At 37.0% G+C, this 18,116-nt stretch overlaps 2 protein-coding genes across 4 annotated transcripts; both read left to right on the forward strand.

Moving 5' to 3' along the window:
* Positions 1-451: 451 nt before the first annotated feature.
* Positions 452-6,887, forward strand: LOC124172581. Of its 3 annotated transcripts, none has more exons than XM_046552024.1 (3): positions 452-2,298; positions 2,390-2,689; positions 2,785-6,887. In XM_046552024.1, exon 3 carries the CDS (start codon positions 3,027-3,029, stop codon positions 6,885-6,887), a length of 3,861 nt encoding a protein of 1,286 aa, XP_046407980.1. In that variant the 5' UTR covers positions 452-2,298; positions 2,390-2,689; positions 2,785-3,026. The 3 variants fall into 3 exon arrangements, with proteins under 3 accessions (XP_046407980.1, XP_046407979.1, XP_046407978.1); XM_046552023.1 differs by having other exon boundaries at positions 452-1,784; positions 1,921-2,689; XM_046552022.1 differs by having other exon boundaries at positions 452-2,689.
* Positions 6,888-6,961: 74 nt separating this feature from the next.
* On the forward strand, positions 6,962-17,965 carry LOC124172461 (macrophage metalloelastase-like). The gene is made up of 4 exons (XM_046551900.1): positions 6,962-7,936; positions 13,282-13,512; positions 14,407-14,688; positions 17,933-17,965. The coding sequence occupies exons 1-4, from the start codon at positions 6,962-6,964 to the stop codon at positions 17,963-17,965; spliced, it is 1,521 nt and encodes a 506-aa protein (XP_046407856.1).
* The last annotated feature ends 151 nt before the right edge of the window (positions 17,966-18,116 follow it).

Consider the following 18,116-nt stretch of genomic DNA (forward strand, 5'->3'; position numbering starts at 1 on the left):
TTTTAATGGAGGAATTGGACAATGTTTTGAATGAAGACCCCGCCTTATTGGATATGCCACCGTTTGAGATCCAGATACATGATGGAACTCCTACAAATAATTGTACGTATGCAGTTTTACTGTTATTATCAGTTGCGGACAATCTACCACCTTTGAGCGCTGAACAATTGTCGGCTACCGCTGAACAATACGGTTTACCCCCAGGCTCGTATTTCGATCCCACGGGGACGGGGCGTTCATGGGGAGTGGTTTGGTTCGTAACGGACATGCCGAGTGCAATTGCATTGTACGTAGGGAGTCCTCAGGCGTTTGGGTTCGGGACAGTGTTCATTTTCAATGAAGACGGGGAAATTCTAGATATTTCTCAATTTCTTTAATATTTCTCTTAATTAGTATTCTCTATGGTTGAAAGATTTTTTTAGGTAAAAAAAAGTAGAGATAAATTTTTTTAAATAATTTTTTTAATTTTTTAAAAACATCATATTATACATTATTATTCAAATAATTTAATTTCATACAATTAGAGGCTACTCTTTCAATTCTCTCCACTCGAACCGAATCCCTTACATCCTCTCTCAGTTTCATTCATATAATCCACTTCTTCCAAATCAGGATTTAATATTTGTTCACAAATTAATTGTGCGATTCTGTCACCAGCATTTATTTTAAAGACGACGCTACTATTATTACAAATTATAATTGACACATTTCCGCGAAAATCGAAATCCAGTACTCCCCCTGAAATATCTATTCCATATTTTAAGGCCAGACCAGATCTCGGGGCAATCCTCCCATAGCACCCCCATGGCAGCTCAATTTGGAGATCTGTTTTTACTAACAGACGACTTCCTGGTGAAATGGTGTAGTCATATGCGCTTCGAAGGTCAAAACCAGCAGCATTAGTAGAACCCTTGTATAAATCACGCGCGTTTTCTGTAAGTTTCTTATATTTAAGTTTGTAATTCCTTTGCTGACTCATGTTTCTTAATAGGTAATTAAACAGCCGTTTGTTGTGCTCGGTCTCCTGCCTGAGATATCCAACAAGGTATATAGCGGCGGATACTGGATTTCGGCGTGTGAGTTAGGATAGGGAATGCGTCTTTTAATCTATCAAAGCCGTTTGTGCTGCGAGTGAACAGGGAGACGCTATATGAGTGTATAATGGTGACTAATCGCTTAGTAATAATCACACCAGTTGTAAATTCTCATGTAATAATCATAAACATCTTTGTTTAAATAACGCAGCCTTTCTATTATAGTTGACTTTAACGAATCTTCAGTTAATTTTTGAAAGACTTCTCTCTCATAAAATGCTTCATATTGATCACAGACATTGTGCAAAGCACTCGGATCCGGACTTATTTCCGCCTCTTGGAGGATTTTTTTAAATTCTTCGTCTGCTTTTTCTTTTAATTTGAATATGAATTCCTCTATCTCTTTCCAAAGGGTTAGAGAACCCACCGGCTGTGCTAAAAGGCTGTTCATGATTTTTGTAATGAATTTTCGCCCGATTTATATATATATATATATATATATATGGATAGTGTCGCAAGTAGGGAGGGTAAAGGGGTTCAAAGACCATCGAGGGCGCCATTTTAGGTTTTCCCCAGTGAACCTGTTGGTACCGGAAATAGGGAAAATTTTAGGAATTCTGGAATATCAAGTGGTATTACATCATCCCCTAATTCCTCCGCTATTAAGCGCACACGTGCCGAGGTCGGCCTCTCACGCGGAATCTGCGCTGCTCCACCCACTTCGCCGCTGATCGACATGCACGTGCCGAGGTCGGCCTCTCACGCGGAATCTGCGCTGCCCCACCCACTTAGCCGCTGATCGACACGCACGTGCCGAGGTCGGCCTCTCACGCGGAATCTGCGCTGCTCCACCCACTTCACCGCTGATCGACACGCACGTGCCGAGGTCGGCCTCTCACGCGGAATCCTTGAGAGAATTTCCAACACTCTTGATGAATGCTGATTCATCTTGTGATTACCATATCCGCCTCAGTGGTTCACCGCAGTGATGATGAAAGGATAAATACCACGTGCAGCTCTCAAGGACATTTTCAGACCTCTTGCTTCATGCTTCGGTACTGGAAGGTCATCCTCTCACTTAGTGCAGTTCTCCTTGGATGATTACGACCTACTCCCAGTTATTTCCCCCTAAGTGATTCGAAAGTATTACCCCTCTTTTAGGTATATAAGAGCTCGCATCTTCCTCCAAATTCACCACTTCAATTCGATCGGCGGTAGAGTACATCAGAGGCGATCCAATATATAGTATCCAAAACCGAACGCAGTAAGTGGGGCTTAGTTTTCTTCCTCACATGTATATATTTAACGTTATATACGATTATTTCCCTAATACTTAACATGTATTTTCTTTCTAGATGGAGAACTTGAGAAGGAAAATTCAGAAGGTGAACAATGAACTCCCTCCCTTCCTAAAAAAAGAAAACCTTGTTGTAGGTTTTAGATATACCATAACATATCTATGGGTGGTTGAAACTAGGTATGGGGATGGGGTTTCGGCAATGATTGAGGGTGCTGGTCAGCGAGGGAGGCTCTTCCTCCCTAAAAGATACTTAAAGGTTTTCAACAGGGAAGCGGTGGATGCTGTGAACCGGGGGGAGGGGGAGCCTCTCACGCTCACCTGGGACGGAGAGCGTTTGTCCTTGGAAGATTAAAAGGTATCTATGATTTAATATTATTTAATTTTGTTTTTTAAATTAGGTTTTTGTGTTTAATTATATTTACTTAAATTTTGATCTTTCTTTAATTACAGATTATTCACATCACTGTGTTGTAAAAAAAACCTTTTTAAAATAAAAGAAATAATTTGGAGAAGGAATAAGTTTTTCTTGAGAGAATATTAGAAATAGAAAACACTTTCCCCGGTTTCCTGCTTGTTACGTCCTGCTGGTCGGAGCTCTGGTTTATATATAACGGTAAGTAGCTTATTATCTAGCAGTGAATAAGAAGATTAGGTATTGTGAAGCATCAGTGTACATAACATTCATTGAGAACATGGACACTTTTTGTGACATTTGTTTCACTTATTTTAGAGATAGACTTGCTCATGAAGCTAGTGACGTTCATCAAAGACATGTTTTACAGAATAGTGTTGGAGTTAATCCGGAAGAATATAAACTTTGTGAAATTTGTTACACTTATTTTAGAGATAGACTTGCACATGAAGCTAGTGAGGTACACCAAAGACATGTTTTACAAGGTAGTGTTGGAACTAATGCGATAGAAGATAAACTTTGTGAAGTTTGTTACACTTATTTTAGAGATAGACTTACACATGAAGCTAGTGAAGTACACCAAAGACATGTTAGTGTTGGAGCTAATACAATAGAAGATAAACTATGTGAAATTTGTTACACATATTTTCGTAACAAAGTCTCTCATGAGAGTAGTGAGGTTCATAGAAGACATGTTTTACGACAAGTTGGAGCAGGAAATGTAAAGGGAATGGTTGAAGTTCAATCGGCAGCGAAAAATAGATTAAAGACTTACTGGGTTAGTGGGTTGGATGAGGGAAGTGATTTAATCACATTTCTGAATAATATCAGGTTACTGGTCATTGAGAAAATTAAATATGTATTGGAATCTTCTCCGGTAAAAATCAATGTTTTGGTCAAGTGTAATTTTTCTAAAGAGGAACTTACGGATGAAAGATGGTTTAAAACGGAAAATGTTAGAATATTTGAGACTGACAATGTAGATGAAATTGTAGAGCATCTGTTTGCTAAATTACTAAAAGAAAAATCCGAACATCAAGCAAAGGGATCAGGGTGGACTTTACGTGAAATTTCAGGTTTAGAATTACGAATAAATAAATATCGTCCTCTGGGCGGATCCACTTTCATCGAACTCCCAAAGAGAATTTATGATACCAAATCAGTAATAAATGTTAAGAATAATGATATATACTGCTTTAAATATGCGATTTATTCCAAATACATGGCAGAAACAGCACCTAGATATTTATGCTCTAGAGTTATAAAATATATTAAGGATAAAAATTTTGAAACAAAGTATGATTGGAATTGCATTAAATATCCGGTTATTTTGAGAGATATTAGTAAATTTGAAATAAAAAATAATATTTCTATTAATGTTTTCGGTATAGATGAGAAAAATAACGTGTATCCTTTAAAAGTTGTGGATGAAGAACTATCTGATCATAGAGATTTACTTTATCTAGTTAAAGAAAATAAATCACATTATTGTTGGATTAAATCGTTTAATAAATTGCTTCATTCACAAATTACGAAAAATCATAATTCTATATACGTTTGCAAACGCTGCTTCTGTCATTTTCATACGCATGAAAAACTCGAAATACATCGTTTAGATTGTATGAAAAATGCTCCTTCTAAAATAATTATGCCGGGAGATGATGAAAAATTGTTGAAATTTAAAAATGTTGGTCGTGCAATGCGTGTCCCTGCCATAGTTGTAGCCGATTTTGAGTCAATACTTCCGAAGGTTCAACATTGTTGCTCGAATGATGAGCATTCTTATACGTGTGCAATAGAAAAACATGAAATAATGTCTTTTTGTTTTTTACTTATTTGTACAAATAATCTAAAATTTGAACCAATTTCTTATCGAGGGAGAGATGCTGCGAAAGTTTTTATGAATTGGATCAAAGAGGTAGCCGAACTAGTACAAAATATGTATCAAAATACGGTACAGATGATTGCGTTAACACAAGAAGAAAAACAGGCATTTGAATCCGCTAAGTATTGTCATCTTTGTGGAGAAGAATTGGGTGCTGATCGCGTTCAAGATCATTGTCACTTGACTGGAAAGTTTAGAGCAGCTTTACATTCACAATGTAATTTAAAGTTTAAAATGCCCAAATTTCTCCCTGTATTTTTTCATAACCTAAGCGGATATGATGCTCATTTTATTGTACCAAATTTAGGTTACGATAATAAAGAAATTAATTGCATAGCGAATTCTGAGGAAAAGTATATATCTTTTAGCAAAAGTATCGGTAACAATTTCAGCATTAGATTTGTGGATACATTTCGATTTATGGCTTCGACCCTATCAAAATTAGCTGACAATCTCCCCCGAGAGAAATTTATTCATACAAAACGAGTTTATGGAGATAAGTTGAACCTTGTTACGAGGAAAGGAATTTTTCCATACGAATATGTTGACAGTTGGGAAAAGTTAGAGGAAAAATGTTTACCACCGAAGGAGAAATTTTATAGTCATATTAATGGAGAAACAGTAAGCGATGACGATTATGAATTTGCTCAAAAAATTTGGTTTGAATTCAATTGCCAGACTCTCGGTGAATACTCCGACTTATACCTGAAAACAGATGTTACGATTTTATCCGATATTTTTGAAAATTTTCGGGATGTTTGCATGGAAACGTATAAGCTTGACCCTGCATGGTATTATACATCACCGGGGTTAGCGTTTGATGCTATGTTAAAGCATACAGGGGTGACTCTCGAGTTGATGACTGATTACGATATGCTGCTGATGACAGAAAATGGAATACGAGGAGGTATTAGTCAATGCTGTAAGAGGTACAGTAAGGCAAATAATAAATATATGAGGGAATATGATGCGTCAATTCCTAATAGATACCTTTTGTATTTGGATGCTAACAATCTCTATGGGTGGGCAATGTCTCAACCTCTTCCTCGTGGTAGTTTTAAATGGCTTAGTGAAGAGGAAATTCGAGAGTTTAATTTGAATATTTCAGATGACAATCCTAAAGGATATTTTCTCGAGGTTGATTTAGATTATCCCGATAATATACATGAAACTCACTCGGATCTTCCATTTTGTCCAGAAAATAAAATACCTCCTACTGGTAAATTCAGAAAATTATTGACAACACTTGAGCCAAAAGAAAAATATGTAATTCATTATGTTAATTTAAAACAAGCCCTTAGATATGGTCTGAAGCTGAATAGAATTCGACGAGTGATCGAGTTTGATCAATCGAGATGGTTAGATCCTTACATAAACATTAATACCGAAAAACGGAAGTTGGCAAAAAATGATTTTGACAGGGATTTCTTCAAACTTATGGTAAATAGTGTATTTGGTAAGCTGATGGAGAATTTAAGGAGAAGAATTGACCTTGAATTGGTGTGTAACGAAAAAAGACTGAATAAATTGATCTCCAGTTCGAGATTTTTAGATAGAACTATATTTTCTGAAAATTTGGTGGCTGTTCACAGTAGAATGTCAACGATTAAAATGGTGAAGCCAATTTATGCAGGACAAGCAGTTTTGGATCTAAGCAAAACCCTAATGTACGATTTTTTTTACGGTCACCTTAAAGTGAAGTATGGGAATAAGATATCGCTCAATCAAATGGATACAGATGGTATGATTATTGATGTTGAGACTAATGACATATACGAAGACATGAAAGAAAACTTAGAACTGTACGATACATCTGCATATCCCTGTGATCACAAGTGTTTCTCAAATTTTAATAAAAAAGTGGTTGGTAAGATGAAGGATGAATGTAATGGTGACATTATGACGAATTTTGTCGGCTTGAGAAGCAAACTTTACTCCTATCGTATGGAAAATGCTAAAGAAGTGAAGAAGGCTAAAGGTATTGCCAAGCCCGTCATTCGAAAATCTATTAATTTCGAACATTACGAAAAGTGTTTACTCGATAATTCCGTAGAGTATCGACAGATGTACATTTTACGATCTAATAAACATGAAATGTACACTCTAAAAATAAATAAAGTAGCCTTGAGTGCAAACGATGATAAACGCTATATATGTAGAGATGGTATCACGACATTAGCCTGGGGTGATTATAGGATAAGAGAAGAATCACGTAAACGGACTTATGATGAGGCCTTCCCCCTCCCTCATCGTTGAAAAGTGTATAAATTCAGTTCGTATTAAATTGTGAATCTCATTTCATTCCCTCACGTGCTACGCTTCACACTGAAATGAGAGCAGTCTATATCTTTTTGCTCTTAACTGAGCTTGCTGTACAAAAGGTGTTATCCAGTGAAAATACCCACACCAATAAAACGTATTGCGTAGCAGAATATCTTCGACAGTATGGATATTTGAACGTGACCGAAAATGAAATTACTAGCATTGACCATACGGAATTGAAAGAGGCTTTGGAAATTTTTCAAGAATACTATAACATTACAAAAGATGGGGAATTGAATGAAATGACTCTGAATTTAACCAATAGACCACGCTGCGGAGTTGTTGATGATCCTGCGTTTTCTGTATACCATTACAAATGGAATAAAGATATAATAAAATGGCACTATGGATTTGTGAACTCGACGTACATGGAATTAGCTCGGAAAGCGTTTGAAATATGGAGTCAGGCAGCTAATTTAAAGTTCGAGCATGATCCTAAACATCCGGATATCTTCATAATGAATACACGGTACAATCATAAACAATATTTAAATAGACATTTTTGTTCTACGCCTTTGGATGGGATTGGTGGAAAATTAGCTCATGCGCAATTACCATCAAGTCGAGATATTCCACTTGAAATTCACATCGATCAAGATGAAATGTGGTACTTAGGAATGGATCATCCTGAACTTCCTGAATTTCAAGTCAGTTTGCTCGCCGTTCTTCTCCATGAAATTGGTCACACTCTAGGAATTACACATTCGAATTATGAGAATTCTCTGATGTTTGCGTATTATAACCATTATGATTACCGTCTGACACTACATGAAGATGATATACTAGCAGCTCAATTTCTCTATGGACCACCCTTGGAACCTCAGAAGGAAGATGATCCAGTTCAGGGGAACGATGATGATGCTGAGGGAGCACCTGAATATCCGGAGGATAGATTCAGAGCAGAACCGAATGTTGCAAAAAATAATACTCACCGTCCGACTTTGTGTGAACTTGATAATGTACGCCAGTTACTCATAATCAATAATTTGCTGTATTTATTTCATGAAAAATGGTTTTGGTATGTGGATATGGAAGTGACTGAAAGAATAGACATCGTTGGCCCTCAGCTTATCACAGATTGGTTACCATTTTTACCTGAGCAAGATTTCAATGGTTTTGATGCTCTTTATCGCAGGCCTAGTGGAGAAATTGTAATATTTATCAAGGGCCTGATATACATGGTTAATTATCCAACAATGGAGCTAGTTGAAGGTCGTCCTATGAATATTATATCCGCCGGCCTTCCTAGAAACGCTAGAATTCAAGCAATTGTTAATACATACTCTGCCCGCACACTAATATTTCATAGTGGGGAATTCATTGTTGAAATGGATGAGTGCACTTTTAGACCGAAGAGTCAAGCTCGTCACATAAAATTAATGCCACAGATACCTACAGGTATACAATCTGCATTTAGACATACCAATGGGATCCTCTACTTTTTTAGAGAGAAAGATGTTTACGAATACAGTGAATTTAATAACACTATGGTGAGGGCTGGAAGAAATGATCTCAATCTCTTTGGTATCCCATGTCCCAAGAATTACCCTTCAGATTTATCGAGCATAGCAAATGACTTGAAAACTATAGTTTCCCGAATGGATAATATTATCGATAATTGAAATTTATAAAATGTTTGTAAACATGCATACATACAATAAAAAAAAATATCTACCACCTCTTTGCCTTTCATTTGTCGAATTATTTCCTATCGAACCCAGAACATCCAGCGGTTAAGGGGGAGGGAGAGGTTGGCGGGGTTGGAGTGGGGGAAGCAGCTTGGGAAAAGAAGATGACGATCGAAAATCTTATATTAGGAAAAACAAACGACGAGAGAAAACAAATGAGAAGCGTAAAAAGTAAATTACGTCAGAGAAAATAGAAATAGGTGAATATCGATAAAGAAGATGAAAGGGAAACAAATGACGATCGAAAATCATTTGCTATTGGTAAAACAAACGACGAGAGAAAACAAATGAGAAGCGTAAAAGTAAATTACGTCAGAGAAAATAGAAATAGGTGAATATCGATAAAGAAGATGAAAGGGAAACAAATGACGATCGAAAATCATTTGCTATTGGTAAAACAAACGACGAGAGAAAACAAATGAGAAGCGTAAAAGTAAATTACGTCAGAGAAAATAGAAATAGGTGAATATCGATAAAGAAGATGAAAGGGAAACAAATGACGATCGAAAATCATTTGCTATTGGTAAAACAAACGACGAGAGAAAACAAATGAGAAGCGTAAAAGTAAATTACGTCAGAGAAAATAGAAATAGGTGAATAACGATAAAGAAGATGAAAGGGAAACAAATGACGATCAATAAAACAAGTGACGGTCGATTAAAAAGTCACGTGATAGCGTAATTAAAGATGGCGGAGCGTAATTAAGTGTAGGGGGGAGGTAATTAAAAATGGCAGGTGCTCCAGGACGCTTTTTTTTACCCTACTTCCACTGTCCGTGAACTGACAGCCACGTTTCTTCTTCCTTGAATATTTCTATCTACTTTTGGAGGCCTGGAAGCCCTGCTCATCTCCTTTCTTCTTTTTTAAATTCTCAGACACAAATGTATGACATGCTTACAGAAATTTGTGCATTAAGAGCATTTTAGAACTTGCTGGAATGGTTCGCGGCCGTATGGTGGGAACAAAGTAAGGTTTATGGGGTCGGTGCCTAGTGCATGGGATGGCGTGGAAGGGTTAAAATTGACATTGTAGGCTTTATCTGCATTAATCATGACACAGGACGAATAACTTGTTCAATTCTGTACCACTACCATGTAAATATTGTCATCTGGAGGAAAGTCTTTTTCGAGGGAAGAGAGGGGGTGGAGGGGAATTCTCTATTAAGTGGTGCGAGCCGTACCTCAGCGGCGCCGCGGTGCGGGGTGGCGCCCTCGGGGGTGGATTGCATATCGTAGGACGATATCTCCTAAACGCTTGGAGATAATTCAGAACAAACAGAAAATCGGCCCTAAAGGGCTTTACTTTTACGTTTTACGTAGGAAAAGCACTTTATCTGCTCCACAAAACTCAATTGAGGGTCCTCAGTATTTAGGGCCCTTGGGGCACGCGTTACCGTAATTTTAAAGTAACCAAATTTTAACACGTGGGTATAAACCTCATTTTGAGACTAGGAAACAATAACTTTTCGCATTTCTAAAAAATAAGGGTCGGCCTAACCCACCGGATTTTCTATGATTACATCATTATTGGGTTGTAGTGTGAATGCCTGTATCACAATCACCATGCAATGATTTGTTCAAATGACAATAATATGTCCCCTTGAAAACATTCCTAGCCATGGTTAAGGCTTAACTGATCAAGTAAGGAATTTATTTCTCAGGTGAATGGCCATATGTTTCCTGGTAACCGTGTCCCGTTTATAGGCATGAAACAAATAACTTCCCTGCTGTGTATAAAACATTTTTACTTAATTTATCGTATTAGACGCGTGGTTTTGCGTGCCGAGATATATCAATGGAAGATGATTTTATCATGCAAAAAATATTTCACGTAATAAATGTGGTCAATATACATATTTTTATCGCAGGGAATGAAAAGCCCCCGTTTTCTAAGTCCGCAAGGGCATTGCTATCACGTAGATATTTTGGGAGCGAAGATTGCATGCGCGATAGTATATTACGTTCAAGAGGTTATCCGTATTCACCGCTTTGCAAATATCTTATTGTTGGCGTCAAAATGATGTGCCGCTGTAATTTGCAAATTTATATCTGGATCTTTGTGCATGCCGCAATAATGAATAAAGTGTCATTTTAAAGGATATTTATTCCAAATCCAGATTTATTTTATTGATTAAAATTTCAAAGTTCAAGAGACGCGAGTGCGAGTTTTGTTGTAAATTAAAGAAAATGTTTATACACTACCTAGTCCTATATTACTTATTTTGCGTTTGGTTTAATAATTAAGGTATGAGTTCCCAGGATCAGAATGGAGAGAAAATTTATTATAATTTAACGTTTTCATAAAATATACATGTATGTTTAAAAAAATATGAACAAAAATAAACAATAAAATATCAGAATTCAATAATCTAAAACTGTTAAAAAAATAAAAATTACAAAAATACATGGTGTTTTTGACAGAATATGGGTAGTTATTAACCCATTAGGCCAAGTAAATAAATACCTAATATATAATTTTCTCTCTTTATTTTACTTAATAATACGCTAAATAATCTAAATTGAAATTAAATAAATTTACTCATGGTGAAAAATAAATGCTGAGTTATCGCAACTTCAGCGGTATTTAGTATGTAAAGGCTATGTGTACCCACATTACCATATATTGCTCTTTCGTAGGTATATACCGTTTTTATTTTCGGATATAATCCTACGCTATTTTATGTATATGCTACGGGTATAATCCTACGCTATTTTTATTTGTATAGGCTTTTATCGTAATATTTGATAATTATTATTCATGTATATCATGTTTCCAATGAGATGTTGCGTAATTTAACCTAAAGTCTCTATAAAATTGGTATGCTTTACGGTTTGAAAGAAATTAGTCATAGCGAATATTTTCACAGGAGACCATGCCTTTCACATTTTTTAATTGACATTAATTTTATCATATCAGATAAAGCCATTGAAATTCAACTCTATGGCAAAATTCATTCTTTCTTAACGTATCCGCGAAGAATTACATGGCCTTTCTGTTTGTGGACCTAAATTGCATAGGGGTACGTCATCTACTGACTCCTTCACTTCACATTTTAGATGCGTCACTGAACTGAATACGAATTGAAGTCTACCGCTGACATTTACTTCCGTTGCATAACGTGTACTATTTCCAGGCGTTAGAACAAACGCTGTGCAGTAAATTGTTTACATAGGACCTTTTTTCTCTCGGATTCTAGTGTGGTATTTTGCATTTGCATTTCTTGTAGGTCCACACCTCCAATATATTTACTATACTCTCCAATAACTCGAGGCTGTGGTAAGTATTTAATTTTTTTACTTAAACGTTTCCCTACGCCCAATGGAAGCGCAAAACTTGTATTGCTGTCTACAGTGACAACCGAGTTATCATTCCATTGAACAATACTAAGACCTACAGCTTCATCAAATGCTTATTTTCATTTTCCTCTCGGTCTTATGCGGATGTTTTTACTGAATTCTATTAGACACTTCTCCGTTCTAATTTCACGGTGAATTCGATGCACCCGAGTGGAAAATAAATTTGCACTTGGATTTCCTCTCTGACTCCAAAATGAAATACCATTAAAGAAAAATTGAATTTTCTGTCTAAAGTGAACTTCAAAAGCATTTAGCGTTAATTAAACGTCTCATTTCTGTTGTAAGCTTGTATTTCGGATACTTTTATTCTACCTCGGATAGGAGGCCAGTTTTACAAGTGTTCCTCTGTTGATAATTAAAGTAGGGGATTACTCGTGAGGGTTAAGAATGAAAGAAATGAGTTGGCATGGGATCATAGTACCCAACGCTCACGCGACCATCGAGTAGTTAGAAGAACATGCAATATAAGGTGAGTTCACCTGGAAAAGAATTCCTTGTCACAAAGGCAGTACACATTGAGACGGACTTCCGACGTTTGGCTGACTGACGCATTCACTCACACCGATGTTTACGGTAAACGAGACGAGATACGATAAAGAGCCATTAACCCTTAGACTACCAACGGGACACATATGTCCCAGGTAGATTTGCAAAACAACCTTTGGGATGTAGGCCTATTATAAACGCCTACGATATTGTCCCATCGGTATAGGAGGGACTATTAGACTTTTAGTTCTTATTTTCCCCACAGATGACAGTACTTTTACAAGTTCAGTTAGGTTTTTATTGTCACCTCTGATTTTATAGCAGAGGAAATTTGGACTTAACTAGTAATTCTACAATGATAAGTATATATTCATGTTACTTTAGGATACTTGTTTTTTGCACAATATTACCACTCCTCATTTTGCGCATTGCTTTATCTTTTTCACATCTGCAATTATGAGTGCTGACGTTTTGATATAATATCCCAGATTTATCATTGGTGCCATGACGTCGTAAAAGTGAACCATATGGTAAATTTTTAGGTTATGTTCATTGTCTGATAAATAATAATCTGCTATTTGTGTCCATGTGATATTGACTACTGCGACGAGCACTTCTAGGTGAGGCTCTTTCTTTCAGTCCTTTGAAGCTATTTGAGGATTACAGTGATTTACAACTGCTTCTGTGTAACCTGTGGAGTAGATTGATACCAGGTGAGTAAACATGTCAAAATGTAATTTGGTGTCCTTCTACATAATTGCTTCCATGACAGCCTTTACATATTCATTTTCATTTTAGTCTCAGGAAATGAGCCACAAGAGAAAGTGCAATGAAGAAGAATTACTCCAGATATTGGATGAATCTGACGACGAAATGTCGGTGGGTGAATCATCAAACGAAGACGTGTCATCTGGTGATACATCGGATGACGACTACAGGGTTGATTTGGAAAATAGTGAGGGGAGTGAATCTACTGATGACAGCTCTCTGGAAGACAGCAATGAAAAGCCCGACGACATCCAAGACAATGTAAGTGCAGAGGAAAGCAATAATTCTACCCTCTTATCTACAAGTGACATTCCGAGTGAGATTTTGTGGACTACTCCAAAGATACCAGTCCTTCCGAGACATTGTTGCATACCTGATCGACCTACAATGCCATTGATTTCGGTTAATAGGCCATTAGATGAAATGGACTGTTTTCTCCAATTATTTCCTCACAGCTTATTTATATTCATCAGTCAATGTACGAATAAGCGTTTGGATATATTGCGAAAAAAAGGAAAACATAATATTATCCGAGACACTGATCCTGGGGAAATTATGTTGCTCCTTGGTTCTATGCTCGTAATGAGCTACAATAAAGTACCAAATATTTCAGATTATTGGTCGCACAACATTTCTATGGGAAATGAGGCCATCAAAAAATCAATGGCACGAAATAGGTTCCAATTGTTAGTAACAAAGCTCTATTTCCATGATCCCGAACAACCTATGGGTTCTTCAAAAACGTATTATATTGACGAGGTAGTTTCTTGCCTCAAACATACATTTCCTAAGGCAAGGGAAGAAAGTCCGTTCCAGAGCATTGATGAGTCCATGACAAAGTTCAAAGGCAGATCCTCTCTCAAGCAATACCTTCCTATGAAACCAATAAAAAGAGGGATAAAAATTTGGGAGCGTTGCGATGCAGTAACTGGGTACGCATATGATTTGAATATTTACTCTGGGAAAGAATCCGGACAAAACTATTCTGCTTTGACCACTCTCGGAGAGAGAGTTGTTCTGTCTCTATGTAAGACAATAAGAAAACCAGATGTCACACTAATTTTTGACAGATTTTTCACAAGTGTACAACTGATAAATACCATGAAATTTCCATCAGTGGGTACCGCTATAAGTTCAAGAAAACATATGCCGAAGTTCCAAGGAAAATTGAAAAGGGGAGAGTATGAGTTTGTAGTGAATCAGCATGGGACAATAGCAACAAGGTGGCAGGACAGCAAAGAAGTTACTGTTCTTAGCAACTTCCACGATACTACAGTGCAAACTGCTTATCGCAAACAAAAAGATGGTACAAAGTTGGTGGTAGATTGTCCAGCCGCTATTTGTTTCTACAATAGGTACATGGGAGGAGTAGATCTCTCCGACCAAAAGGTTAGCGTGTATGACTTCGACAGGCGGTCTAAGAAGTGGTGGAAAAAGGTATTTTACAAACTACTAATGCTAGCAGTGGTGAATGCATGGATTTTACACAAGGAAATAACAAAGAAAAATGTAAAACTGCTACAGGTCGTTGTTCCACTGGCCGAAAAATTGATGGCAACTGGGAAAGAAAAAAGCCATGTAAAACGCAAAAGATGCAGAGGGACGCCATCAAAAGCAGCTAAGCTCATGATAAATGTGGGTGACCATCTGCCTATTGAGGGTAACACCAGGAGACGCTGTTCGAGGTGCGCGGAGAACAAAATGGAAAAAAGAACAAAAACTATTTGCTGTATGTGTAATGTACCATTATGTAAAAATTGTTTTACGCCGTATCACACCTAGGGTTCAAAACCTTGATTTGTCTGTTTCATCACATTTTTTTGTCAAAATGATGTATTGTTTGTTTGAAATAATAGAATTTTTTATTCAACTCTGTATTATCTACTTTTTTCAATTATCACCCTCATAACAGTTTCAAGCTCAGTCTCTTTTCTTGTGTATATGTATTGCTTTTTTGTACCTACACGTATGCCAATTTCAAAATAAACGTTTTTCTCAAAAACGTGTGTATTCCTTTGCATTGGTATGAAAAGTTGCATCACCTTATATACCAATGGGAAATGCATGTCCCAACCATAGGTACCAATGGGACATTTGTGTCCCGTCCGTAAGTACTAGTGGGACATATGTGTCCCACCCATTAGTACCAGTGGGACATATATGTCCCTCACCCCCCTGCCGAAAATACCTAACTTGACATGTAAGAAAATGACAGTATAGCCTCTTGAAACTCTGATAAAGAGATAGGAATAAATAAAAAGTTTGGAAATTAAGGAGAAAAAAATGGTAGTCTAAGGGTTAAATTACCCCCCCTAAAAAATCGACAAAAGACCATGGATATATTGTCGCAACGCTTAAGCCTCAGACTGCGGGAAAAAAGATTTTAGCAGTTTGATCATTGGTGGACTATATACGTCATATTACCGTAGTTTTTATTGCCTCCCGGGTACAGCCTAAGTGACTTTTCCTCACTGTAGGGATCGCTAATGCGGCTTAAGCTTCTTTGGCCATCCCTCTCTGTAATGGATGCTTCACGGCATTTCCTATCGCACTGCCAATTTCACATTTTTTCTTTCTGGCTCCGCGACGTTAATATGCCTGCAACAAGTGCGAAAATGAAGGTCTTTCGGTTATTTTCCATGCCAGTGGTTAAGGAATACGAAAAATATCAATTTAGTAATGCATTACTAAAATTACATAATATTTACGTGCTATGGAATGTGGAAACTAATGACATTTTTCCTGTTAGGTAATTAGCCCTATCCCATTATACTTCCCCATGCTAAGTAATTATTCCCTCTTTTTGCGCAATAAGTGACATTCTATGATTTCGTCATTTTTGGCGTTATTTTCCTCTTTGCATTTTCTATCCTACTGTCCATTTCGTATTGTTTTCTTGCCGCTCCACGCTGTTAATATGCCTAGGAAAATTGTTCAAATGTAGGCCTATCTATTGATGAGAAAGGAAGAAGAGTTCCCCGGATTATTTGAGTCCACTCCTTGCGAGGCACTCGGCTGTGGATTTGGAGACACCAGGCTAGAGGGAGGAATATGTATTGCTTCTCTTGCGCACAGGCTGGTAGCTAAAATGATGAACTACCGCCGCTGAAGGGTTAATTTTCTCCTTAATACATTGTTTCCATTGACTCTTACCTACTGCAATAAGGTGGTTTCCTATTAAATTTTTACTGCCTAAATGGAAAGAATATTACACCTGGAGTATGCATTTCATGCCTTTAAATTTTTAAAAGATGATATCTATTTTTCGCGTATAAATGAGAAGTGAAAATTTTCAAGCGCGCGAAAACGCGATGGCGAAATATGAACACTGGGAAAAGCCCGTGTGTCGTCATTCCTGTTCCCGCTACCGCCATTTAAGGTGACCGTGGAGCGAGAATATGTACACCGCTTCGATGCAGGATGCTAGCAGGTAGCGCTTGGCTTAAATAAGGATTATTAACTACTAATGAAACGAAGGAAACTTTCCTACCATTGGTACTTTTAATGAGTGATTATTAAGAGATGTTTTCCTGAGCTCTGTGCCTTATGCATGCATTGGGAATCTCAAACGATGTAAAACTGCTATCTTCTCGTATAGAAACTAGGTCCCTGTGACGTTACGTGGAGTTAAATCGAATGGGCACCAATCTGGCCGTTTTCAAATGCGGTTGAAATGACCATTACCATTCGTTTAAACTGGGATTTCTAAAACAAAATAATGTGTTTAATTTGAATCACTAATGTTGGGTAACTAATCGTAATCGATACCTGTCGTTTTCTCTGATGAAGGAAACTGGCCGATTTGGGGTTTCAGCAAAATCTTTGCGTCGAAAACTTCATTTTTGGAATGTAGTCCCCGTGATACGTTGAGATCATTTTCAAAATTGGCTACATCTTAGTTAATTCTCTATTTCGTTAATTAGTATCTCAACAACGACAGGATATATTGTGTTCTGTCATGGGGACGACAGTAAACCGTGCGCCTTTTCCATAGGAATCTGGAGGCGGAAGGGAGGTGCAGCCCCCTCATCGAGTGTTAGAGAATCGCTTTTTAATCCTCATCGAAATTCACTTTCATCTTTACGTCAGACCCTCATTTTTCAACTGGCCTTCCAATTTTCATATTTTCTGGAGTTCTCCATTAGAATATATTTCTACCTCGCACACTGCATCAACTACTAGTTAAATGGTGAAGTTGTGACATCAGAAATAGCTGTTCACCTGTTAATGTTCTCAAAAACACTCTTCGGCCCCATCTTAAAGCATATAATGGAAATAAAGTGGCATTTCCTATTTCAATAAAGCTCAATCACCGACAAAGTTTTTTAGAATTATGTTTACCTGAAACCTTATCATTTAAGAATAATTAATTAGGTATTTATAATTTTCAAGTATTTTATGTCACTGCTGCTTCTTAACTTTCGAGTCACTCAATTATTTTCGATCAATTAACTTCTATCTATTTGACAGTGGCGTAACGATGGTAACTATAGTTAAGGGGATACATCCCTTCACCTGAGTGAGTTTTTGATTTCTCTGAGGCTCCCATATATGGGAGCCTCAGAGAAATCAAAAATAATATAAATTTTATTATTATTTCAAGAGTTATTGATAAAACACTATTTTTGCGCAATGAGTAATGGGAATCACTAATTATTGGGGATTTTTATTCACTTTGTAGCAATCAATCGCCAACTACCCATCATTAGTTTGAATTTGAAGTGACTCTGTTTGGGTATTGAATTATTGTGGACTATATTAAATTAAATGTTGGTTTGCTATCAGGAATCTTTTAATGAAATTACACTATTAAGAAGAGCACAAAGTAAAAAAGGATCTTGAAAGGATTGGGAACTGTTCCACAC

Source organism: Ischnura elegans, assembly GCF_921293095.1.
Source record: "Ischnura elegans chromosome 13 unlocalized genomic scaffold, ioIscEleg1.1 SUPER_13_unloc_1, whole genome shotgun sequence".
NCBI classification, from domain to species: Eukaryota; Metazoa; Arthropoda; class Insecta; order Odonata; family Coenagrionidae; genus Ischnura; species Ischnura elegans.

Excerpts from the sequence above, each read along its gene's own strand:
- LOC124172461 (XM_046551900.1), top strand. The coding sequence starts at position 6,962 with ATGAGAGCAGTCTATATCTTTTTGCTCTTAACTGAGCTTGCTGTACAA. Across the intron at positions 7,937-13,281 it reads GCCAGTTACTCATAATCAAT|TCTCAGGAAATGAGCCACAA; the intron begins AATTTGCTGTAT and ends TTTTCATTTTAG. Across the intron at positions 14,689-17,932 it reads CTAAGAAGTGGTGGAAAAAG|CAATCAATCGCCAACTACCC; the intron begins GTATTTTACAAA and ends TTCACTTTGTAG.
- LOC124172581 (XM_046552022.1), top strand. The coding sequence starts at position 3,027 with ATGGACACTTTTTGTGACATTTGTTTCACTTATTTTAGAGATAGACTT.